The sequence below is a fragment of the Rhinolophus sinicus genome, linkage group LG04 (genome assembly GCF_036562045.2).
Source record: "Rhinolophus sinicus isolate RSC01 linkage group LG04, ASM3656204v1, whole genome shotgun sequence".
NCBI lineage: Eukaryota > Metazoa > Chordata > Mammalia > Chiroptera > Rhinolophidae > Rhinolophus > Rhinolophus sinicus.
In genome coordinates, this window is record NC_133754.1 from 55,707,438 (window position 1) to 55,734,420 (window position 26,983).

Consider the following 26,983-nt stretch of genomic DNA (forward strand, 5'->3'; position numbering starts at 1 on the left):
GGAAAGAGCATTTGTAACAAGGAGTGAGTGAGGTGGCTTCCAGGAGAACTGATGGGGTGGACATTAGCAGTATCAGACTCAGAGACAAAAGGACATCGTGAGCCTTGTTCAGAAAACAGCTGCCCACAGCGAGCCCCCACGTGGCTGCTGGAAGGAGTGCAGGGGATAGCAGCCGAAGACACTGGGCATCATGCGAGGTCAAAATCCCACGAGGAACAGGACTTTCTTGAGCTAGCTCTGCATTAGCTTATATGGGATCAGGCATCATAAAGCTTAACAATGGTTTTACTTCAAAGTGCTGCCAAGATTTTGCACACAGGTCCAACCAGAATGCTATTTTAAATTTTCTCACATTGCAAAGAGCCTGTTTTTTATGAAACTGTTTTGGGGGAAACGCTGCCTGCCCAGGCAACACATTAAGGGGTCAGGTAAGGAACGCTGAGTCATTTGGAAAGGAAGTATGTTGGTTACTTCAAATGTGTCTGACAACTAGTGAGAAATAACGGAAGGGCCTCCACAGCTGCAGGGGGCTCTAGAGATAACTCTGGACATCACAAATTCAGGAAGACCCAACACGGGTGGGGAAAGAGGTGTCCTCTGAAGAACCGGGTTTTCTCTTGCATGTCCTTCTGTCTTTAGAATGACAGATTTTCTTAAGTATTTTTTTAATTTGAGAAAATGAGGAAGATTCTAGAATACACACAGAAGGTCACTGTAGTGAGGCTGGGAACAAAACTGACATTGAAGTGATAGCTCTTTGTCCAGCTGAATCCTTGTATGCTACATTCTCTGTGAGCATGCATGTCTTTTACGTGGAAATGTGGGCTCCTGGGGAAATTCTTCACCCAGCCACCCCCGGCAATGTTGGGCCCTCAGGGACCCAGACCCACCTCCTCTATGGTGGGCTTCAGGGTGACGTGCAGATAGTGCATCCCTGCCAGCTTCATCGTCTCATCAATGCACTTGGATGTCAATGAGTTGCCTCGGAAAATGGTGTTGGGGTCCCTGGAAAACAGCATTGGGGGTGATTTTTGTCTTCTATATATATAGCAAGGAGAAGGAAGCAGTGTTCTTGAGCGCCCGTCCATTGGATGAAGCAACACGCTCACCCTGAGGAGTCTGCTATCAGGTATTTTAGGAGGAACACGAAACCAGGCCAGACGTTTTGTAGCTGGGGGTCTGAGGGCCCAACTTGCCCCTTTGCGAGGCTTGTTTCTGCAATGAATTAATGCTTCTAAGAACAAAACCTGGGGTCAGCACAGGAGATCCAGCAGGGAAACGGGCAGAATAGGCTGTGCTTTATAACCTCTCTCAACAAGGGTGCGTTCTGGCTCATTCTGAACTGAGAGCACCGGGGAGTGACGCTCAGCAGAAGCCATCTCCACGCAGCAAGCAGAGATCCTGGGTGGGGCAGCAACCTGGTCCTCTGACGTGTGCTTCACACTGAACCGACCCCATTCCTGAGGCAACGGGTGCCACGTTCACCCGCTTCTCGCACACACACATCGGGATTTCCAAATAAAAAAGGTGCATTTTTAAAAACAGTAAGTGTCTCTCTGAAAGAAAACCTGAACCTATATGGTTTCCTTTAGCTGCCCTATCCCTGTGCTCTGATGTTTTGAGGGAGACTTCTGCTGTCTGGGTCCCCCAGACGTCCCTCAGACCCAGACCCATCCCGTCACCAGGCCAGACCCCCCCCCCCGGGGGGGAATATGAGGGGGTCCTGGGCAGGCGTCGCAGCAGCACTTACTGCGTCCGCCGGACCTCGGCATTGGCGATGGCGCTGATGAAGGGCACCACCCGGCCATAGTGCAGGAAGAGCCGCACCAGTGGGATGGCTGCTTCCTGCTTTTCTCTGCAGACCTCGCCCAGGATGTGGGCTGCAGACGCCGAGACAGGCTGTGCAGAGACACAGTGTGACCTGAGGACAGTCCCCTGACCCACAACATAACAGCCCCCCACCAAAGGGAGACGCAGATGTTCCAGGGCACAAAACAGGCCTGGAAGGGCCAGGCTGCAGGGGAAAGTAACCAATCAGGAGAAGGCAGCCCAGGTGCTGGGCCCCAGATGGGCAGGGCCTGGGCAGGGAGGGAAAAGGCTGGCAGATGTGGGGGGCAGCCAGCGGAACAAGGGGGCAGGCGTGGGTCCAGGTGGGGGTAGGTCTGGGTAAGGCGGGGCCAGGCAGGGGCCCAGCTGGAGATACGGGACAGGGGCAGGTCAGTAACTTGCAGGTGGACTGGGCTGCAGGTGGGGGCCCCGGCACAAGAGTACCTCCACATCTGCAGACTTCAGCAGAAGGTCCCGCAGGGGACGATAGTAATCGGAAGAAAAGACATGGTCTTCTGTGTAAACCACATTCAGCCGCAGGGACCCCAGGTCCCCTGGCTTCAGGCTCTTACTGCCGTTGTCTCGGGGCTGCAGGAAGTACCTGGGCACAGGAAACAAGGATAAAACGGTGTGAGGTGGCAGCACCTCCCAGGGGCTGGTCCTCCACAATGGACTCTGTGTGTGTCCAGGTCTAAGGCAGGAGGGGGCTCCAGGACGATTCTGCAGGTCCCACCAGGGCAAGGTCCAGGCGCCTGTCCCCGCCCCGCCCCCCCGGGCTATTCCCCACAGGATGTTTAGTATCAGGGCTGCTTATACCGAGCCATAGACTTAGAAGCTGTGGTGGAAAGAAAGGAGAGGCTGAGAAGGAGGGGAAATGAGTGTAGTAGAGGAAATTCTGCAGTAAAATAATTTACCTGTGAAGATTAACACTCAGCAATGGCTATCAATAAGCAGAGCAAAATTGAAATTATTCTAAGAAACGTGTGGTACAGCTTTTGACATGAGAGGGGATGGTGAGCTTGTGCTGTGAGCGAGGCAGAGGTCACTTTAGTTGTGTTTTCTGACAGGCCACTCTTTTCTCTTTGGTCCTACCCAGTGTGGCCCTGGGGGAGCCCTGTCTATTCTGAGTTTATTAGCCAGGCAGTTAGAGACGCTGTGTGGCTGGAGCTTGTGTCTGGCAGAAGCGCCTGAACATCTGGGGTCCTGGGTGGCCTGCCAGGCAAATATCATAGCCTTGGTTACAAGGTTCGGGGCTGTCAGCTAAGCAATGCCTCCGAGCAGGAACCAGAACCCAGGGGGCTGTGCTGTCCTTGTGGAATTAAAGACATGAATTCCACAGTTTCCTGGAGATAGGAAACCGCCATCAGGCACAACACAAAAATCTATCCACATCTTGAGTCTGTAGACATGCAGGGCTCTGTATGCAGTGTGTGGTGGGGCATGTGACATGTGGCCTATGGTGTGAGATGTGGAGGTGTGACACGTGATGAGCAATGTGTGACCTGCACTTCTCCCCGTCTTGTGTGTCTGTTAAAAAAGGTGCATGAAGTGAGAGGGCCAGTGGCCAGAGTGTCTGCGACTTCGTTGTAATGACATGCACTGTGATCCGACGTGATTTAGGAACTGATCATGGACTAAAACAAAGGCACAAGCAAGAAATAAAGCCATGGGAAGGAGTGACATCTTAGTTTTCTGGAATACGTGAGTGAGGGGTGAGGTAGAACTGGGACCACTCAATTTAGACGAGCAGAATGAAATGGAGATTTGCCTGAAAACTGCAGGCCCCTGCACACCTTTCTGATCGGGTGACACGTCTGACAACAGGCAAAGGTCATGAACACCTGCCTCGGGGCAGAGCCTGGCACGGTGATGTTCTGAGTCTGCCAGATGCCTGCCCTCCACAATCAAGCCCAGAGCTGCTCACGCCCCTGCCCTTCTGTGCTAGGCTCTCAGCCAGCACTTCTCATGCTCTCAGCGTGAGCACTTGCTCCAGGGCCTTGTCTCCTGCTATGCGTCACCTGAAATCTCATCACCACACCAGAGCTCATCAGGACCATGAGTAGGTGGCGAGGGGGAGCTGACTTGTGCCATTTCGCTTTGGCTGCTAAGGGGCAGCTTTGTGTCCTTTGACTTGTTACCTCTGTCCTTCCACCCACCAGCTCACTGACATCAGGCCAGGCGTGCAGTCACCTTACCATGCTTCATAGGAGCTGGACTGCCGCAGCACTTTCAGCGGAATCCTTAGTTCTCCCAGAAACTCATCTCCAAATTTCAAGTTACTGGCATTCCAGAGGTCAATTCTGAAAAACAACGAGCGGTAGAACGACCTAGGGAGGGGCAGCGGCTTTGGAGCAGGATGGAGCCTTCAGCTCCACCACGTCAGTCTGCGTGAAGATCTGCACTGACTAGACACTTAAAATGCGGGACCTGACCCTGGAATGAAGACGTGTATTGTCCCCAGGCTGCAGCAAACAAGAGGAGGTGGAGGCAGAGCCCTGGTGCTGGTGTCAGCGTGAGGGGGGCCTCCTGTCTTTGTAACAGGAGGAACTGCTCCCCTGAAGATAGCAGCATCACTTCCATTTACCCAGCAGATGCCTGGGCGAAGCAGAACCTACTGTTCCTCAAGGCTGGGGAGTGTTTGAGGCAAGAGCGCCCAGTTGGGTGACCTCAGTCTGCAGGGGTTCAACACAATGGAGTGAATAAATGACATCTAGTTTTCCCTGGGCTGCCCCAGAGAATGGTGCCCGCAGGGGACGGAGCAAGCTGCCCAATTTAACAACCAGGATGCGCCCGACCTTCCATCACATGAAAGTACATCTGAGAAGAAAAACTGTCTCAATCCCTCTTTCTCCATCTACACCCAGAACTCACAATCCCAGTGACCTACCAGTGTGACTTGTGACCAAGGCACTCAGACACTCCCAACAGGGAAGGGGAGGCAGTGGCTAGTTGACAGCTGCTACCAAAACACAATTTATCACCATATTTGTGAAAAGTTCCCGCCCACCTTGCTGAAAAGTCTGGTCGCTCACTAATTAACCCTTTTTCCTTGGGTGGAATTCTCACTGTTCCCTCTTATTTGGGGACATGGTGATTATACCTGCCTGACAGATGGAGGCAGACACCATCTCCCGTTGCTAACAAGCAAACATCATGACCGCTCACAGTAAGCAACTTAATCAGAGGTTACTCTATGAGCTAAAAATCTGTCACCGCTTCTCACTACACTTGGCCGTTGAGGGGAAAATTCTAGACGACAGCACCCGCTCTTCGGTTACCCCTGCAAATCCAAGCACGAGCAGTGGACAGCACAGAAGATAAAGAAGTGTCACAGGAACACATGCAGTCAGTACATGAAGACGAACAGTGTCCCACAGCATGTCACAGCAGAAGAGTCTTTAATTTGCCAAGCAACACTTCAGCAATGGAAAAACAAGTTGCCAGGCGCTCTTTTCTTCTTTTCAATAAAAGAAACATTTAAAGACAGTTTAGACTTGTATGCTTAGGAAAAACAAAACAAACTAGGACTTCTCTCATAAATTCAAAGCCCACTCTTTTATAAGCACGTCTTTCTCTGAACAAGAAAGGGGAGCTGCATGTCTGAGGGCAGCTGGTGCACAGCCAAAACGCAAACACGGCCTTCGGACCTTCTGTGGGGACCTTCTCAGACACTCCACTGGGGGTCACTTTGCCTCTGGCTCAGTATTTGACATGGAAGAATTAAATTAACTGGAAACACTTAAAATGGGGCTCAAAACAAGATCTGTGTGGGGAGGCCACAATCCCTCAGGTCTTGAGCCCAGGAGAGGGACGAGGAAAAGAGCCCCAGGGTCCTGCACGCGGGGAAGGGAAGAGCCCTGCCTGCACCCCCATCCGACCCAGAGCGTCCCATGGCCTGGTTACTGCTCAGAGGCCTGGAAAGCTGCTGCAGGTACATGGCAGGGATGCCAGAGTGCCCCCCACCCCAAATGAACGTCTGCAGTATTTCTAGTCAAACCTCATATGCCTCAGGAAACCCTGTCCCTAAGGAAAGTAGATTTTAAACCTGTCCTATCAGAAGCACTCCTACACTTCTCCTGAACAGGGCTAGTCAGACCTGAATGTGGTCACCCTAGCCCAGGACCACAGGAAAGTACACCTGGCTTATGATGTCTCTCCCAGGGTATCTCACACCCGGGGAAGTGCTGTAGGCCAGTGGGGCTTCCTAGGGCCATAGTGGGCCAGAAGAAGGCCTCTGAGTAGATCCTAAAACTGACGCTGATGAACTTCACGCTGTGATGTTCGACTGTGCACACTGAAGGCTGTCTCACGAGGACCCCACGTAGCCGGGACCCGTGGGCTAGGATGGGCGAGGCCACTTGGTGGACACAGCCTTACATGTGCTGAGTGGCAAAAGGTCCTTGACGTTTGATTCTTGGAAGACATTGCAAAGTGAACTATAAAACTGAGTTTGTCCCTTGGGCAAGTGAATGTCCTTTCAGCCACAACCACCCAAACATCTGGGACGATTAGGATTTACTTCAATTTCCGACATCCTTGCGTTAAAATGATCAAGAACACTGAAATTCCTACCTACCGATTCCCCTATTTTTAGAAACAAAACAAAAGACGGACAGGACAGGTGAGTTCAGACTGCCGTCGCCAAGTGGGAACCGCGAAACGCAGATTCTCGCTCACCGGATTTCAAGTTTGTCCACGTCCTCCTCCTCAAAATCAAAGTGGGACTTTCGGCTGTAGCTACAGGGTCTGGTCACCTGGTGGCGCAGAGAGAGGGAGACAGAGTGAGACTGAGCAACTGCAGCTGCGGTGCTAATGACCCCGGGCTCAGGAGAGGAAGCCAGGCATCCCACTCACCGTGGACACTGCCCCACTCACTGTGAAGGAGCAAAGCCTGGAGTGGAGCCCAGTCTCCCGGGAGCTGGGGGTGTGGAGCTTGCCAGGCACTTTCCACGAACTTCCATGTAATCCTCCCAGCACCCACAAGCGCCCTGAGCCCCAGTCCCAAAGCTCCAGAGCCCTCCCCTCCTGACCTCTGCTCCCTTCTGCCTCAAACCAGCTTCCCCTCTCACAGCCTTCACCTGTTGCCTCCACCCTGGTGGCAGCCGGTCCATCTGTCACCCAAGCAGGGCTCCCACCAGCCATAGCCCAGCTGGCCCTAGCCTCATGCCTCATCCACCTTTGGCTAAAGCTTCCGAAGGCCTCCCGGGAGCCCCCTCTTGGTCTCCTCACCCAGCACACAGGGGTTTTTCTACAACCTGCACAACCACCCCACCACCACCACCCAGCTGACCACTGGGTCCCTTCCTCATTCAGGCACACGCTGGGAAGCCTACAAGCATATCTGAAAAGCCACCTCCTCCAGGAAGCCCCCTGGCACGTCCTGCTGCCTGATGTGGCTCACAGGGCCACTATTTTATAAAAGTGTCTGGCTTCCGGGGAGGGGGTGGGGATGGCCACAGGGGTTGGTCTGTTTTCTTCTCTGCTTTATTCCTGCCTGTCACCTAACACATCTGTTGAGTGAATGAAGGTGGCTCTAACAAATTTTTAAATAATTTCCTTTAGGCATTTAAGGGTTTTTACTTAAGACTAACTGTTAACCTGGGGAAAAAATGGTCTGGAGGCTACGTCCTGTTGAAACTCCTGTAGGAGGCCGCCTGTGAGCCAGCCCCCAGCCCACTGCCAGACCATATGCTCCCCCTGCCAGGGGCTCAGCCTCAGGCTGTTTGCCAGCTGAGGCTGAAAGGAGATGAGGAGAACCTGACAGAGGGGATTTGCTGCTAAGCAGGGCTGAGCCCTTTGAGTCAAAGGACATAAACTGCAAATAGGGTATTCCAAGGTCGTATGGTTTGAGGCCTCCAGGGAGGGAGGCGGCCGGCGGGGCTACCCAGCAGCGCTGAGATCCCAGGTCTAAGCCATCCCTGGGCTCCTGCAGGTTTCTGGTCCTGACTATAATTGTACCTGGGGGCCATTAAATTAATCTAGTGAGTTGAGTCCCACGTTTTTAGTGAAACAGAAGCATATGAAATAGAAAATACGCAGCACTCCGTGTGAGTGAGACCTTCGCACAAGTAGATGTAGCTGCTTGAGTGAAGTGTGTGGCAACGTCAAGCCTGTACCTTACTGTGCGTTGCACTAAAAACCAAAGTCTGGGAAGCGCTAGTCTAAGCCATTCTAGACATGGAAGGTTGTTGCTACTTTAATGCACAATTCGTATTAAAAACTTTTCTACCGTTTCTATTCCAGACTTTGTCCCTGCCTTTGGAGACCCAGCGAGTCCCCCTTGAGATCAGCGTGACCGCATCAGCTTCCTGCCTTATCTCGGGTCTCTTGAAAACCATTTTCTTCGCCTGACTATAAAGTGAGAACATCCCTCTGGGATAGAAAAGCGCACTTTTTCTACGCCCTCAGGATCCCACCTCATAGCTGCCGGAACAAGGTCAGCCGGTGGCCTCCTCCACTGAAGGAATATGTGAGCTTCCAGACACGAGGAGGAAAAGGTCCAGGTTCTCTGCCCTTGGTTCTAACTCATCTCTCCAACTTCATTTTCCTAAACTTCCTGTTTTCATCCCAACCTCACTCTACATTCTAGATACAGAATTCCCTCCGGCCTCCCGACACTCCACACACGCACACACCCCCGTACTGGACTCTGCTCAGATGTCACCATTCTGAGAAGCCTGGTCCCACTTCCCAGGCAGGACTGGTGGCTGCCTTGGCTTTCTGGACCCCAAAGCCACTGACTTAACAGTCACTGGACCAAGTGGGACAATCTGCTCACATGTGCTCTCTTCTGCGAGGCTCATGAAGATAGGCGTGGAGGCTTTTGCCACCCTTTACCTATCCATGACCTGGTGCACAGGAAGCGTTCAAGAAACCTTTGTAGACAGAAAGAACACCTGCCTAAACACAGAGGGTGCCAAAAAAATGCATACACATTTTTAAGAAAGGAAAACTGTATTAAAATTGTAATACTCAATATATACTGATAACAAAAGATGAATACAAGTCACGTTTGACTTCTGCAATTACAAGAGGTGCTCAAAGTGGTTGCCATCAGTGTCCAGACACTTCTGATGACGGAGAACTACTGCTTGAGCAACGACCAGTGTCCACTTGTATACATTTTTTTTGGCACCCCTGGTATATTCCAACCGGGCCATCTTAAAACTAAACCAACCATAATTGCTTGTTGTTCGGTTCTGGTCTTCAGCCCTCGTGCCTTCCATCTTACTAATTTTCGTGGCTCACATTCTGAGGGGCAGCCAGGGGCATCTCTGTGCCCGACTTCACTTCCTCTTTTGCTTCAAAACCCTATTTCTAGTGAAACAAGCTTCCCTCCACTGCTCAGAGAAGATGGGGTGGAACGGGCAAAACAAAACAACCCAAACCAAACAATTAGAAAGGACCCCAAAGTCCTAATAATTTGGAAAGTATGAATTTGTCGGTACTCAACTCAAAAATGAGTCATTCTGGAAGCAACAGATGGCCTTTCTTTCTAGGGAGGAGAAATATGTTCAACCCAACCGGCTGCAGGGCAGGAGGGAAAATCTTTTGTGTGGGGAGGAAATCACTCAGAGAACTTTCAGAAGCAAGCAAGTGACTGAGGTCCTTCAAATCTAGACTTTTTGCCAAAGAATCTCGGGTGTAGGGTTTCAACTTAACATTTGTGCCACTGAAATACCAACCTCAAAATAAAACACTTCGTCAAACTGTGGGTTGTTGGTCTTCTTTTTCACTTTCGTCTTCTTTGCTTCCGATCTGTAATCAAGGGAGGAAGAATCAGGATTAAAATGAACACTTTTGATGCCAAATTTCTCAGCCTTAAGACTGAGCTATCAAATGCACAAGTAATTTACTGCCTTTATTTATCTTATAAATATTTCTGTTTGTCTCCAACCCCAGATGGTATGCAAATCAGGAACCTTTACTGAGCCAAAAATACCCAACATTAAGAACATAAAGGCTTTCTTTTTTTATAAAACAATTTTAGGGCAATAAAGGAAACTAAAGGAAGCCAAAACTATACATTCTACCTCACAGCACATCCTGCCTTCGTCTGAGGCATCCGCCCCATCATTCCAGGTGACTGCTACCCACCCTCTAGGGCCAGAGGCTGTGGGCAGGTGAAGGCGATGGCTACTTGCCTGTATGGTCCTGCTAGTGTCACAGTGGCATAAGGGTCACACTGCCCGTTCACAATAGGGAGGCCTTGACACTCGAAGATGCTGAGGAGAGAAGTGGAAGGGAAGGTCAGGAGTAGGACATGAAGGGCCAACAGGCTGTCTCTCAGTGCTACTCCGGGGTCCAAGAGGACACTGTCTCAACAGCTCAGGGTCAAGAGCCACGAATTCTGACCTAGTGTTGGCCACCAACCGCCTGGAAGCTCCCATCTAATAAGGAGTAATGGATGAACTGATTAGCAACCAGAAAACATATGCAGGGTAGGAAGAAGTGTGCATTGCATTCAGTGTAAAGGAGTCTCGGCTGAGGAGGACACGCTTCTGGTAATTTCCATGAACAGTGCAACTGCCTTCACTCCTAGGAGCCAGCCACTGTTTGAGCTTTACACGACTCACACATTGACCTCTCCAACAACCTGACAAAGTTGTACTTTTGTTAAGTGCCTGTTATAGGTGGGTAAACTGAGGCCCTGAAAACTTGAGGGGGTTTACAGCTACAGCCTGTGCATAACCTCCATGCCACACATGCCTCTCAACAGCAAAAGACACTGCCCACCCCCATCCCCACCCCTCCCTCTCGGTCTCAAGCTTTACTCATTCATGCCTGATTCCACCTGCAGGTCTGGGGCCAAGTATCTGGGCTTACGGCTTTGTTTAAATTCTGGAATATAGTTATACTAGCTCTTTGAGTGTCCTTACTAATTCCATCATTTCTGTCACTCCTGGGTCTGTTTCTGTCAAATGTTCCTTCTCCAGGTTGTGGGTCACTGTCTCCTACTACCAGCATGTCAGTTTTGACGGAATGCTGGACATGGTGGATTTCATGTTGTTGGTGTCCAAATTCTGTTGTCATCTATCAAGTAGAGAGCTGCTGGGCTTTGTGCTGCTTGGCAGTTAAAGGTCTCTTGCTTTAGGCTGATCGTGGCAATTCTGGTTTGAAGCTTTGTCCAGGGAGGTGCCAGCAGCCTTTGTCTAGAGACAGGTCAGCCCCACTACACAGGTGTGGCCTTCCCGGGGTCCATGCTGAGTGTCTTGCAAAACAGGGCTCTCCACTGAGCCGGTGGGGATTCAAATGCCTCCCAGCCTCACGAAGGTAGCCCCTTGTCCCACAGCCCCCATGTTCTGCCTCACCCTATGGTGCTTCACCCCCTACACTCACACTGGCTCACGGAGCATCATGAAGTCCCCTCCTCTCCCGAACGTGCCCAAAGTGGCCTCAGACCCTAACTCCAAACTCCATCTCCTCACTCACCTCTGGCCTCTGCTTGGGACACCTCCCTGCCCTATGTCACCAACACGCCTCCAGGACAAAAGCTAGACGCCGAGGTTCACCTCATCTGCTTCCCTTATGAGGGAGAGGGGTGGTCATAGAGAGCTAAGCTGCCAATTGTCCAATGTCCTAAATGGTTCACTCACTCATATAGCGTCCAGCTCTTTAGCTGCTTGTGGTAGGAGAGGGGATCCAGTTCTCACTATTCCAGCGTGGCCAGAAGTGGAAGTTCTAACCCCTATATTTGACCATCAGTTTGGCTACATATAGATGCATAGTAATTTTTCCCTCAAATATCTAAGTGCGCCATTTCCTCCTTGCTGTTAAGAAGTTGGAAGACAATCACATTCTTTCATTGCTTCGTAAGTCAAGTGACCCGAGCTGCTTTGCCCCTCTTGAGAAGCCTTTAGGTTCTAACATTTTACCAGAATATTTCTTTCTGGGTGAGGGGTTTTGTTTCCTTTATTCCTCCTTCATGGAGGGATAAAGAACTAGTGCTACCCCTGTCCTGTACTGGGGAGTTTTCTGTCAATTTTTTCTCTCTCCATTTCTCTACCACTTTTCTTCTGGAACTCCTGTTTGGTCAGGTTGGGCCTCATGGATTGATCCGTTAGTTCTACTAGCTTTCGCTAATACTTTTCAACTCTTTTTCTTTTTACTCTATTTCCTAGAATATGTTTGTGTTTCTCTCTCAGATTACTGACTTGGTCTTTGGTTATCTTCCTCCCTTCATTAACTCATCATTAAACAAATATTTATTCATCCGTTAACTCATTACTAAACAAACATTTGTTGAGCTCTCACATCTCAGGCACATTTCTAGGAACAGGAGTGGAGCTGTGAGAGGAGAAAAGCTCATGTCTGAAGCTCATGTTCCATGAAGCTTAGGATTGTTTGGCTGGCACAGCAGCAAACAGTACAACAATACATAGATACCATGTGATTACTGTGTGAGGTAATGTACGGAGGAAATAAACTAGAAATGACAACAGAAAAATGCAGGGTGGTGGTTGACCCCTTGGGCGGTTCGGGGCCTGTGAGAGAAAGTGGTCCCTCAGGCTGAGGTCTTAAGGACAACAACTCACCCATTATAAGTTGGGGCATAGGGCCCCCAAAGGGCTCTGAGATGGGAAGCCAGAGGCAGGGGTAAGTGCTTGCTCAGGAGGTATGAGGGGAGGCCCATGCTCCCTCGTGCAAATGGTATACATTTAATGTGGACACATTTTTATTACATTCAGTTGGTGAGCAGGAAGAAGGTGTAGATGGTAGGTACATCCCCATTTTGGATCCTTAGAGACAACGGGTTTTCACGGCCAGAAACTTAGATGGCATCGCTGAGCATCTAACAAGAAGCTACTCTTCACACACCTTATGTCTTAGAGAAGAGCTGCCTGGCATGGAGCAGCAGCCACCTAGAGCACCCATTTGGCTACCATGTGGATGTCACTTTCACTTCCTCTCTTAAAGACCAATTTGAGAAATGCTCTGTTCTCTAACTCAGAACAAAGCTGGGCTTCTGATTACAGTTACATGAAGGCATCTCATAGAAAAAGAAAAATCAGTAGTCTACCATCTGGCGTGCAAAGCGCACAAATTGGGGGGGAAACGGTGTTAGCCTCCATCACACCCTCCTCCCGGCAGTGGATGTCACACTTCATTAGCATCCTAACACCTTGCGCAGGATTACAGCTCAGCTGCACAGCCTGGGAGGGAGGGCGGGTGCTCTTGTGGGCTGCTTAGAGCACAGAAAGCCAAAGCTCATTTTATTTGAAAAGGTATATCCACACCTGGTGCATCTGTCTAGGCCTATTCTATGTAGGACAAATTTCACCAACGCTTAGGAATGTTATAGGTAAATAAAGGGGGAAAACACAATATTTACTGCACTGGCCATTCTTATGTCCTGGGAAGGACACTTTGAAATATACCAGGTGACCAAAATAATCAACTAATCTGGAATCTAAAGTACCGGAAATACAATATTTGTATGTATTTTAACTTTTATAGCTTTTGATATTCAACCAGACCGTTAAAAAAGTTATGCCTCACAGCTAGAGTAAGAGCTTGCAGCTGTGAAATCTTGTTTCCATTGTGTTTCTTCCCTGGACATGGGCAAGTCCTGGCACCTCCACTTCCTGACCCACTAGGAGGAAACACAATGTGCCTGCTGAGCTGGGCTGGTGTGCAGGCATGAGACGGAGGTAGTGACCACCGTCGTGGTTGTGTGGTGACAAAGCGCCATCTGTGGTCACCAGCAGAGGGCCCACCTGCTCCCTGCCCAGCTCTCCACCCTTATGTTTTGCTTAGAAAGGCTTCCTGACCTTAGAAAGAGCCACAAATCAAGACCCTGTCAGCTGTTTCTTCTTTTTCTAATTCCTTAATAATAGAAAATAAGATTTTTATTGAATTTGAGATGTGGTTGGAAGCCTGAACCTAGGTAATTTCTCGGTTGGGTGCCCCTCGAGGTGGAGCCACTAGCAGACTGTGCTGCCTTCTCTGGTGACCAGCATCCTGGAGTCTGGCTGCCAAGCAGGGCCCACTGCTCTGACCAGGAGGGGCAGCCCAGTGAGCATTTGCAAGGCTGTCAACAAGTCTCCTGTCAGCTTGCAAAGTGACAGAGCTTGCAAGTGGGAAAGCACAAGAAACCTCACTCTAGGACAAAGCAGGCAGGTACAGGATACCCAAGAGAAAGACTATTTACAGGGACAAGAAAGGAAGGGCTGTGAAAGGAGGCAAGTGATCTCAGCTCCAGCAGTGCTGAGAACCAGCACACGTGTCATCATCCCCCCTTGGTCTTCTGGCACAAACAGCTGCTGCACCAGTGTTCTAAAGGAAGAGACTCAGGGTCCAAAAAAACAGTCACGAACAATCAATTCATCATCAATCCGTAACATGATTCCTGCTCACCCCGGTGTAGACCCCCATGGCTCCAGCACACCTCCGGGTCACACATGTCAAACTACTTAATTCACTCCACAAATGGCTGTGGAACTACTACTCCATGTACAACAGCCTGACCGACAGGCTTACATCCTCCAGGCTTTTCTTAAGTGAAATGAAAGGTTATGTTATGAATGTAATGTGTTAACAGGTCTCTGCCACTAGAATGTACACTCCAGAAGGCCCATCACAGTGCCTGGCACTTAGTAATGGATCATTAAATATTTTTGAATGAATAATTAAAAGTTGTTGTGTTGGGCCGGGCTGGTGGCTCAGGTGGTTAGAGCTCCGTGCTCCTAACTCCGAAGGCTGCCAGTTCGATTCCCACATGGGCCAGTGGGCTCTCAACAACAAGGATGCCAGTTCAATTCCTCAAGTCCCTCAAGGGATGGTAAGCTGTGCCCCCTGCAACTAAGATTGAACACGGCACCTTGAGCTGAGCTGCCACTGAGCTCCTGGGTGGCTCAGAAGGTTGGAGCGCATCCTCTCAACCACAAGGTCGACTCCCACAAGGGATGGTGGGCTGTGCCCCCTGCAACTAACAACAGCAATCGGACCTGGAGCTGAGCTGTGCCCTCCACAACCAAGATTGAAAGGACAACAACTTGACTTGGAAAAAGTCCTGGAAGTACACACTGTTCCCCAATAAAAAAGTCCCATTCCCCTTCCCCAATAAAATCTTTAAAATAAAAAAGTTGTTGTGTTTCTTTGTTGGGAGAAAAAAAAGAAGCATGCTATAGATCCCCTGAGAACCAGCTTGAAATCTAGTTGGAAAGACAAGCCATTCACACATGAACAGGTAACTGTCCAAGGGGGGGTTGGTAGATACCAAGTGCACATACAGACACTAAGAACATCAGGACAGCGGTCACCAAAACACCTGGGCCTCTATCAGGCATCCAGGCCAGTAGACTGGGACATAAGAGAGTAAAACAAGACAAACTGTTGCGTTCTGGCCGGGAAAGCTGTGGTGCGGAAGGAAAGAATGAGATCTCTGGGAGAAAGATGAGGTTCTGGGAGGGTTCTCTCTCTGCAGAACCACAAGAAGGCTCGGTGCTGATGGGCACCAATCAGGCCTAAAGCCTCCTGTTGCTACTTGTGCTGTAAATGTTGCCCACTTCTTACGGCTCCCCCAGCGACCCAGCTTTCACTCACTAATCCAGGCAGGGAAGAGAGAGCTGATGTCCTTCCTGCGATGCAGCTGGGAAAGCCCACAGCCGACATCCGTTATCAGGAACGGGAACAAGGAGTAAGGGCATGAGCCTCCAGCCTCCTGAATGGGGGTTGGGGATGGATTGTAAAAAAAAAAAAAAAAATAGGCAACCTCAGAAAAGGAATTTCAAGAACACACAGGACAACAGGCAGTTTGCTCTTTAGGCCAGCAGGAAAGGATGGGCCTGGCAACAGAGAGGAATGAGCTGGAAGTGGGGAGAGGGAAGGCCTGGAAAGAGAACCCTGCCCAGTCAGAATACCCCTGGGGATCCCACAGTGACTGTCTGGGCCAGGTGAGCGGTGAGGGACCCCAGGGAGGATGTGATGGGTGGGAGGATTGTCTACCTCAGGAGGAACCGCCAGCTGGAGAGAGCTGAGAGGCAGTCCCCAAGATGTTTCTGGAACCTGTGAATGAGACCTTATTTGGAAAAGTGCCTTTCCAGACATTCAAGTTAAGGATCTTGAGATGAAGAGATCATCTTGGATTTAGGGTGGGCTCTAAATCCAGTGACAAATGCCCTCATGTGAGGGAGATTTCACAGACATAGGGCTGTGTGAGGATGGAGACATATGGAAGTGATGCAGCCACAAAGCACAGGAACAAATGCCTGCAGCCCCAGAAGATGGGAGAGGAAGGAAGGGACCCTCCCTTAGGGCCTCCAGAGGGACTGCAGCCCAAGCCAAATTTTAGACTTCTGGTCTCCAGAACTGTGAGAGAATAAATTCCTGTTGTTTTAAGCCACCGAGATTGTAGTATTTTGCTAAGGCAGTTCCAGGAAACTAACACCTGCGATAAGGGAATGACACGCATGAGGGAGGCAAAGACCATGTCCCAGGCTCTAAGCGCAGGCCCTGCTCAATGTCCATCACTTTCTAGTGAGTAAAGTGGGAATAAATCATGGTGCTGTTGGGCAGAAGGGAGGGCATGAGGTGATACTCAGGCAAGGAGAGAAGACTATTGCAATGAACTTGACTTTGCCCAGTTGGCTTCACTTCAGTGTCCCATCATCTCAGCTCTTAATTTCTTCTAAGCCCGTAACACACCACGGGGTTGGCCCAAGCCCTTGCTAACCTTTGAGGCACCAGGCCACGAGGGGAGAGTCCACATACATAACTGCTTGTGTTCCTTTCTACAACCCGGGAAAACGCCAGCATAGAAGCGATTGCTCTCATACTAAACAAGGAAGATGATATGCAGAGACAGTAAGTGGCTGGGCCAATGTCACACAGTTAAGGAAGATTTTGCTAACCTTGGACACCAGGATTTTGGGTCCAGAGCCTTTTGCACCTGATCACAGATGGGGTGCCCAGTGTCTCCTGTTCCATCCCAATTCAGAGCTATTTGTGGAAGGTCTTGGGCATGTGGAATAGACTTATAGAGAGCTCTAAAAAAGAAAGTTATAAAATATAAAAACGACAGTAGTGTTAGTCGGAAATCAGTAGCTTATAAACGCCCACGTTAAAAAAGAAAACAAGATCTCAAATTGATAACCTCAACTCCCACCTTAAGAAACCAGAAGAAGAACAAACTAAACTCCACACAGGCAGAAAGAAGGACATGATGAAGATTAGAGCAGAGATAATGCAATAGAGACTAGAAAAACAATAGAGAAAAAAATCAATGAAACCAAAAGTGGAGTCTTTGAAAAGACCAACAAACTTGACAAATCTTTAGCTAGATGGCCCAAGAAAAAGAGAAGACTCAAATTATTAAAATCAGTAACAAAAGAGGGGGCATTACTAATGACTTTACAAAAACAAAACAGTTTTTAAAGGAATTACAGAATACCAAACTAAATGGAAAGAAACTCTGTTCAGGGGTTGGAAGACTTAGTATTGTTAATTCCCCACGTTGATCTGCACTGAATCTGCAATGCAATCCCTATCAAATACCAGCTGCTATTTTTGCAGAAAATGCTGACCCTCAAATTCACATGGAAATAAAAGAAGCTCAGGATAGCCAAACAATCATGAAAAAGAAGAACCAAGTTGGACGACTCACACTTTCTGATTTCAAAACTTATTACGAATCTGTAGTAATCAAGACTGTGGTACTGGCACAGGGATAGACATATATCATTGAACTAGAACTGATTCTACCCAGAAGCTCACACATTTATAGTCCAGTGATACTCAACAAAATGCCAAGACAATTTGATGGAAAAGAATGGTCTTTTCAACAAATGGTGCTGGGACAACTGGATATTCAAATGCAATAAATAAATAAAATTAATTAAAAAACAAAGAAATAAATAAAACAAGTTAACCCCTACCTCACACCATATATAAATAAAAATTAACTCCAATATATTGAAAACCTAAAGTTAAGAGTTAAAAATATAAAAATTTTAGAAGGAAGACGTAAGTGTAAATCTCTATGATCTTAGATTAGAAAATGATTTTTTAGACAGGTACCGAAAACAGAACCAACCAAAGAAAAAGTAGATAAATTGGATTTCATCAAAATTTATAACTTTTATATTGCAAAGGGCACTATCAAGAAAGTAAAGACAACTAACAAAATAACAGAAAATATTTGGAAATTATATATTTAACAAGTGTCTAGTATCCAGAACATATGAAGAACTCTTACAACTTAATAATAAAAATACTAACAACCCAATTTAAAAAATCAGTGAATTACTTGAATAGACATCCTTCAGAAAAGATGAAGACATAGCCACCGAGGAAAAGAAAGGGTGGTTAACATCTTCAGTTATTCCATTTAGGGAAATGTAAATCAAAACCATTTCACACCCACTAGGATGGCTACAATAAAAAAGACAGCCAATAATAACAAGGGTTAGCAAGGATGTGGAGAAATTGGAGACCTCACACAGCTGGTGGGTGTAAAATGGGGCAGCCACTGTGACTAACAGCCTGGCAGTTTCTCAAAAAGTTAAACATGGAGTTACAATATGACCCACCAATTCTATTCCTAGGTATCTACCCAAAAGAAATGAAAACATAAGTTTGTACAAACACTAGTACAATAGCCAAAAAGTGGAAACAACCCACATGTTCATCAATGGATGATGGATAAACAAAATATGGTATACCTGTACAGTGGAATTTTATTCAGCCTTTAAAGGAATGAAGTTCTGACTCGTGCTACAACATGGAAGAACCTTGAAGACATTATGTTAAGTGAAAGAAGCCAGACAGAAAGGACCACATGGTTCCATTTATATGAAACATCCTGAATAGGCAAATCCATAGACAGAGAGTACGTTACTGGTGCCAGGGGCTGTGGAAGAGGGCTGGGGTGTGACTGCTCATGGGGACGGATTTCCTTTTGGGGCGATGAAAACGTTCTGGAACTAGACAGTGGTTAGTGGTGACGGTTGCACTACCTTGTGAATGTACTAACAGTTATACACTTTAAAATGCTGAATTTGATGGTATGTAAAGGATATTTTTTAGTGAAAAAACCAAACGAAACAATAACACAGGAGGAGGCGAAATGGGGAAAGAAATGTCCTGGTCCCTTAGACACGTCTGATTTCCTCAGCTGGAGAATATGAACCCTGTGGGAGCCTCACTCTTTCTCCCTTACGACATTCCTGTGGGGGGACCCCCAGGACTCTGAACAAAATGCAGTAGTGTGTATACACGTGTATGCTACTGTGTACCAGCATATGTAGTGGCATGTGTGTGGTGCTGTGTACTAGCGTGTGCTCGTGTTTACTAGTGTGTACGCTAGTGTGTGTACAAATGGGTGTGCAAATGGTGGGAGAACTGAGTCCCTCTCACAGCCACAATCCCAATGAACTGCCCTGTGTCCTGTGGGTGAGGGGTACATGTGGGCACACTTACATATGCTGCCACTTCCCAAAAAGTCATGCCCAGGATCCAGCGGGGACCTGGGGGGACAGTCATCACTCAGTCAACAGCTGTGGAGCCCGGAACAGGCTGCCCTGTGGAGGCAGGCGGCTGAGCTGCTGATCAGGGATGGGCAGAGGCCCACGGCCTCCTGAGGTGCCTTCCTGCTGTCCACAGTGTTTAAGGAGCGCCTAGGAGCTCCAGGCCCACCCAACAGCTTCCAGACACATCCCAGCCCCCATGGGGCTGCATTCTACAGAGGAAGTCAGCATGAACAAAGAATGAGGAGATGAGAGGCATCGGGCAAAGGACAGAGCAGCCGAGACCCCCAGCCCCCAAGTCCAGGAGAGCCAAGAGGCAGTGACTGGATGGGGAAGGAGGGGTGCGGTCAGGGAGGCAGGGGACGCGGAAGGTGGTATGGGAGCTGTGGCTCCGAACACAAATCTCATCAGCTGCTTCCCCTTCTCCGGTTGGTCTCAGCAAGCTAAGGCCCTGTGGGGGCCTCCCTGGCCTCTGCTTCTCCCCTAGGCCTCCTCCTCCTCCCACTGGCCCATCAGTCCTGCCCCTCCCCCAGGCCCCAGCTGGTAGCCCTCTCCCGGGAGACTGGCCTCTCCAGAACGATGCCATTTCGGCATGCAGTACGTCTCCTGCATAATGCTTGTTACATGGTGTGTGAGCTGTTTAAAGCCCGTGCCCTGCCAGCATGAGAGCTGGTGCAGTGCTGCTCAGAGCCTACACTAGTCCCCTAGACCAGGCAGGCCCTCAGAGGGACATGCTGCACGAAGGACATGTGTATGGAATAGTGAACAGCTGTGCCTCCCATGGGACGAAGGCCCCCAGGGTGGGCTTGACGTGTCCGAGAACACACAGGGAGGCGTGTCTGGGGCAGTGTGGGCAGAGGGACCCCGGCCCGCTGACCTTAGTTCTTGTCCCTCGTGTGCACACGGGGGAGGGGTCAAACGTCCCCTTGGAGCACTAATGAAAACAGTGTGCAGCCCACGCTGGGGGACACAACCCAGAACGTGGTGACGCAGGTGGTTAACACCCTCCTGACGTTCAGATAGTTGAGCAGGAAAAGTGCCGACAAGAGCCATGTCGGCACACAGATTGAGGAAAGCACTTCAGAACACAGCTCATTTCCTTGCATGAATTTGAACCCAGTTAGATAAACAGTGTCCGTGGGGCCCAGTCTCAACAAGGGCTGCTCTAGCGAGCAGTCGTCTGCAAGGACCCAAGATGGCCCACGCGGCCTGAGGACACCCCGTGCCAGGCTCAGGTCGCACGGCTGGAGGCCTTTCCTCCCAGGAAACACTAGGACGCACGGAACCATCCCAACTCCCACCCTTACATCTTCTCTAAACCAAAGCTCTTGAAAAAAAAACAAAACCAAAATAAATGGGCCTTGGGCACAGCATGCCCCTGTGTTTCATACCAGAACGCCAAGCCCTCAGCCTGAGGTCCAAGTCACCCGCCTCTGGGATTTCGTGTGCCAGCAGTGGGAGTCTGGAAATAGCTGCACACCTACAGTTGGGTGGCTGCTGATGCCAACAGGCGGCCCTGATTTTTAGACACTTGTGTTCCCGGAAACCACAGCCAAGCGTACACTGTAATAAGACGCAGAGACCCGATGATGCGGTGTCCTGCTGAGTCACACGCGGACGCAGCGCTGGGTGGACAAGTTCACCCTCCATCAAACAGATGTGGGTCTGGACGCCACTCTTGGGACAGGGCTCCTGGCCCATGTCTCCTGTGTGTGTCCTCCTGGCTCTGTTCTCTGCCCAGCCTGGTCCATTCTGTCTCCCCACCACTAACCCACACTTTCTTCTTCTGTGAGGCTTGTGATAAACAGCCTTAAGTTCTTTTTTAACAAGGAATAAATCTATAAATAAACAAGAATAGGTAATTCTCTCCTCATAGCTACAGGACCTGAGAGCACTGCAACCATTTTAAGAAGAATAGGAATAACGAAGGAGGAGTTACGGACAAAGCTTCCTGAATTCACCTCCTATGTGTGCCCCAGTCCCCACGTTTCAGATAACAGGCATTGTCACATCCTACACACATACCACACTGTGTCTTTCACCGTGTCCTACATCTGTTCCTGTACTCTGTCCTCCTGCAGGTTCTACAGTGACAGCCCTGTAGCCTGAATTGACCAGCGACCATCTTCCAGCCATCAGGCGATGAATGCAGACTGTGCTGTGGGCAGTTGGGACAGGGCCCTCTTGGACAGTGGCCAATGGGGGATACTCTTTACTGCCTGCTGGCGGGCCAGACGGAATGGCACCTAACGCTGAACTTAGAGTCTTTGCCATCATTGCCTACACCCAAGGAAAGGGCACAGCACCAAGCATTACAGGGTAGAAGGAGCTCTAGGTTCCAGGTTAGAGGTCTGTGCTCAGGCCCTAGCTCTGCCACCTGGCCTCAGGCACACCACTTCACTGTTTCCTCATTTGTAACACGGGAGTGCCACGCCAGCCTCTCTGCCTGAATGTCACACAGGATAACTCTGGCTACTTTTTACAAAAGCCAAATACGCCACCTCTAGGATGAGCGTTTGCTTTATTGAGTACATTAAGAACGTGCCAGAACCTCTAAAAATGATGTCATCTTGGGGAATAAACCAAGTCTGGGAATTCAGATTCATTTGTTTGAAAAACAACAACCTGCCCTACTGCCTGGGGGTCAGAGTTTCTATTTCTGGGCAGACTCGCATCTTACCGTGCAGCCAGCTTGTGGCAGACGACACCGGTGTCAGTGATAACCTCACTCAGCCTCAGCTCCAGGTGGACCTTGCCCTGAAAGGCACAAGGACAGAGGGTCATGGGGGGCATGGCCAAGCACAGTGGAGAGCTGCAATCTCCGTTCACAAACTTGTAGTTCTGCCTGACCCGCATGGCGTCCACCAGCCCCCACTCAGATCCCAGGGACCACGGTGGTGCGTGGCTCCCCCAGAGGGTTAAAGGTTCCAGCCCGTGGGCACACTGGGCTTCCAGTTCCACTGACAGCAGTCTGTTTCAGAAGGAGGAAGTCAAAACGAGCAAGGAAAAGGTACTCGAGAAAGTGCATCCCAAACACGTTTGCTTTAGGTTGTATTCTTTCCAATGACGGGTCTGCAGTCAGACACCCCAAAGCCTCAGGGGTGAGGTTGGAGAACTCTCTGCCTGGACGTCTTGGTGCTTCTGTGTCCTCGGTGAGGACGGGATCAGAGGCCAGGGAATCTCAGTCCTGCTCTTCAGGCAGGAAGTTAATGCTCATGCTTCTAAGGAGGGAGAGCAGAGGTAGCTGGAGCAACAAGGACAGAACTGGCGCTACAGTCTACCTGTGTCTGTGTCTGTGCAAAGGGACACAGCTGGAGGACAAAGCAAATGGGTAAGAAGGACACAACCAGACTATCATCAGGGGCCAGGGGGTCATGAGAGTGAAGAGTAAAAGGGGCCATAAAGAAAATGAGAAGACCCTGCTCCAAAAACAAAACAAAAAACTCAAGTTATATGACTCACTTATATGAGAGTATATAGTATAATGTTAAAATTTAAATTATTTTTGATTAGAAAAGAGAGGCTGAACTGAATAATCTCCAAGGTCCTTTCTGACTAAAACGTCTAGATTCTGCAGCATGGGGAGAGCCTTTGGAAAACTGCCTTGTCTCTGAAGAATGCAGGACCCTGCGATGGGACAGGATGCTGAACGGGGCAGGTAGGACAAATGGGGAGGGTGTGAGCAGGAAGCTCAGCTGGCTCCCCCAGCGGGCTGGGCACTGCTGTCTCTCCTGTACAGCTAGGCTCCTAGGCAGCGTCAGAGACACCTGTTTTGTCTGCCCCACCAGGTGTGCACTACCCGTCCTTCCCGACACCGGGAGCAGCGACTCTCCTCTTCATCCTGCTAGCGCTCCAGCACACTGTCCTGCAGGGCTCCTGTCTCTGCCTCCCCTGTGCCGGACCCACGTGAGATCCTTGGATGAGGTGGATCCAAGGGCCCTGGGGCATCCACAGGAACAATGTGCTGGCCTTTTGCCCACAGAAACCCCTGGCTCTGAACTTAACCTGTGAGAAACCATCTGGCCAACAACAACAGGTTTTTGGATCCATCTCCCCAAGTTACTGCTCTGAAACCTCCCGACTCTTCTGCCTAAGGAAAGCAATTCCCAAGGACCACGCATTTGAAAGAGCACTGCTGTCCTTTCACCTGTTGGACTCTAAGCTCGAAGCTTGAACCACCAGAGAAGCATTTCACCAAAATGATTATGAGAAAAGGATTGGCGCTATCTTGGACATCTCTGGAGGATGAAAGAGAGCTGGGTCATCGAAGGTTCCTCGCACTCGAGAGGTGAGGCGCAGGGAGCACGTCCCACTTAGAGCCTGACCCTGCGTGGAAGCACCACTAGTGTCGTTGGACAAGAGGCACCACAACCCTCTTATTCAGCAAATAAACCAGAACCTAGGATCTGATGAGGAGATAGGTCCGGGGCGACACCTCTCCGGTGTGGGTCTGGGTGCACCCTCTTCACCCAGCCCACCTTGAGTCTCCTCTTGTCCCCTCTGTTCCCCATGCACCCACGTGCCCCTCAAGTACCCCCACTGGGCAGGTACAGTTTTGGAAAGTACATGGTATCGAAAACACCAGCCCACAAGTCCCCCACAAAAGCCTTACTCTAAGCAAACCAGCTCCTCCCTTTGATGGGCTCCAGGATGGCTGAGCTCTGAACCAAGTGGCTGCTCCTGAAGGCCACAGCCGGGCCCTGCTTGCAGCTTGGCGGGCAGCCTCCAGGATTCCCACGAGATGTGGCAGAAGCAGCATCCACGCTCACAACACTGACACAGGAGACCTGACGTGGACGGGGTGCCCCCAGGCTCCCTGTCGATACAAACTGGAGAGCCACCGGCTTCCTCTGGGGAAGACAGGCACTGAGAATCCCAGACCTCGGCCCGGCACACGTGGCAGCAGACTCACCCACACCACTCCCCAGCTCGAGGCAGGGCCGGGGACTGTCCTTTGGGCCTTTTCCTCACCTGCAGGACAGAGTGGCCGCAGGGAGGGCAGGAGCAATGGACGGGCAGGATGCCCAGTGCTAAGTCCTGGACACAGGACCAGGCCACCAGCATCACAACCGTGTGACCCTGGGTAACACCCAGTATCCTGAGCCCAGAGTCAATATCTGCAAAGGGTTTTGACTGGTGTCTGCCACCGGTGGGAACTCTAGGGGCATCTGCTGAGTGACACTGCCTAAAGCAGCTGACTTCCCAAGGGAACCAAAAGCTCTGCCCACACAGAGCCTTTGCGAGTTACCGCCCTGGGAGAGTCCCTCATCTGACAAGTGCCCTGCAGCAGGCTCCATGGTACGGTATTTACCCTCACACGTGTCCGGGCATGGCCCTCCTGGCTGGCCTCGCTGAGCTGTGAGCAAATCCTGAGCCAGTAACTGAGAAAGGTGCCTCAGTGCCCTGCCGGCTCTGCGCAGGTTGCTGGGGAGAGGGAAACGCCCAAAGTGACAGCAATGACGCTGATGAAACTGCTTTCCTGAAGCTCCCTTTCACTGAGCACTGGCCAGGGTTTAGAGCTTTCTGAATTATCCCATAATTCTCTGCACATCCCACAAAGCGGGCACAGTCACCCTCTGCTAAGATGAGGACCCTGAGCCTTATAGCAACTAATAACCTGCCCTCGGAAACCAAACCCAGAACAAAACCTCATGATAAAACAGCATAAGAACTTATCCCAGAACAGACTCCTATAAAGTTTGGTTCTTCACCTGCCTTCTCAAATGCACTGGGTACCAACTCTTACATGGCCTAATTTTTCACATTGGCAGTGGCCATTCAGACTGATACTTTACTAATTCCTTTTAATGGGCTTCTGAGAAGTGGAAGAACATGTCTGGGGTGAGATGGAGCCCCCACTGCAGACGCCCAGGCTCGCCATCCTGTTTCCTGTTTTTCCCACAAGAGGACAACATGTGCACACCAGTAGACCCTGTGACTGCTCATGTTTCCACTCTTAGGACAAACACTTCTTTACCAAGGTGGCAGATATTGTCAGCTAATTCATGTTGGTACCATTTTCTAGTGATTTGGGAGAAGATGGTGTGAGATAAAACAATACAACACTATTTATCACTGAAAGGTCTTCCCCCCCCCCCCCCCCGGAAGCTAACTCAATAGATCTGCAGTTCGTAAAGTCACGTCAGTTGTTACGCAGCGTCACTGACAGTCAGGAGACGACTTACAATGTGGGCATCACACCACCTCCAGCACAAACAACCTAGCCACAAACGCCAACGCCCAGAAGGGCTGAGGGCCACACCCTCCGACTCTGCACAGGCAGGAAATTCGGGTTTTCTAGGCTCAGTCTCTGCACAGCTGGCTTCTGGGCTCACAGAGCACTGGATACAGACATGCTAGTCTGAGCGTCAACCTGCTCAGCCATACACATCGACATAAGTGGAGGGGGAGGAAGGAGGCCTGACCTTGCCCTCTCCTTCCTGCAAGTCCTTAAACCCTTAGGAAGAGTCAAGCTGGGTCCTTGTATGTGGACAGCTGCTGACATGGATTGCTTGGGAAATCCTTCACACAGGATTATCTGACACATGAGTAAAATTCCCAGAGATGATCTGGATATGGCTGCAGGAGTTTGCTGTGATGGTTTGTCTGCATTCTTTTCTGAATATATACTTTCACAACATGTTTACTAAAACAAAACAGAGCACAAAGCAGAGCTCAGTGGCTGCCAAGTGTCCTTGGGGGAGTCGGGAAAGGCGCCCCTGGTGTCTCAGTGAGGGGATTCAATACCAAGAAGTACCAGAGGCATGGAAAGAAGGGAGCCCTTCCTGACTCGAGCATATGTTATGGCAGCCAGCACCGACCACAGCTCAGGCCTTCCCTGCAATCATGTCGTTCTGTTAGCTACCTAGGGTCAGGGAAGGAACAGAAACGATAAATCCTTTTTAATAAAGTGATTTACCAGAGACTTTCCAAAACAGCAATTCCACAAAGAAGCAACACATTTTAAAAATTGTCTTTCCCCCCCATTTCTGTGACCCATTGATCTCTTGTTGACCCCAGTTTTGTGATGCTTTTTTTTTGGACACATGCCTTTTATCGTGAATTATAGAGCAGAGGACTCAAGACACTGTATGCCATCCTCTGCCCTTCTAAAAACCATAAATGTGACATTTCAAAATGAACTGTGGCTTTGGGGGGAAAAATGCACTTTTAAAGGCCAGACTGAATCTAGGAGAGCGCTGCTCCCTTGGAGGTATGACCGCTTTATGAGTGGGCATTTAAGAACTAAGAAAGCAAAGCGCTCATTGTAGAGCCTGGGCCTCAGTGGGGTACCACTGACCACGGTGCTTCCTCCTCCTCTTCAGAGTAATAATGATAGCAATACATTTGCCGCTCATAGTTCACAAACATCTAGGAAACTGGCCCAGCTAGTCAGTATCCCATCTCATAGATAAGAACCAGGCTGAGAAGGACGAGGGACTTGTCCACAGGCACATAAAAGGCGTCAGTTATGACATAGTGAAAAGGAACACAGCACTTTCTTCACTCATTTTAGTCTTTAAGTAGAAGAGCACGCAATTTGCTAATCATTATTCCCTGTGTACTTTTCGTGTGACTTCCTGTGACTCTTTAAGCATTTCAAAATTAAAAGTTAAAAATAAAAAGGGCAAGGAGAAAGAAGTCACACTTGCCAAAAACATCCAACTTAAATATGGGGGTAACACAGGGGG

At 49.7% G+C, this 26,983-nt stretch overlaps 1 protein-coding gene across 1 annotated transcript in view; it reads right to left on the reverse strand.

Annotated features, from left to right (window-relative positions):
• Positions 1–26,983, reverse strand: part of RASA3 (RAS p21 protein activator 3) — a 122,360-nt gene that overhangs the window by 19,782 nt on the left and 75,595 nt on the right. The window contains exons 5-12 of the mRNA XM_019742076.2: positions 21,973–22,049; positions 9,972–10,052; positions 9,513–9,585; positions 6,505–6,581; positions 4,023–4,127; positions 2,272–2,428; positions 1,751–1,899; positions 891–1,005 (exon numbers count right to left, since the gene is read on the reverse strand). Coding sequence (XP_019597635.1) covers positions 891–1,005; positions 1,751–1,899; positions 2,272–2,428; positions 4,023–4,127; positions 6,505–6,581; positions 9,513–9,585; positions 9,972–10,052; positions 21,973–22,049 — 834 coding nt within the window. The remainder of the gene's footprint in view (positions 1–890; positions 1,006–1,750; positions 1,900–2,271; positions 2,429–4,022; positions 4,128–6,504; positions 6,582–9,512; positions 9,586–9,971; positions 10,053–21,972; positions 22,050–26,983) is intronic.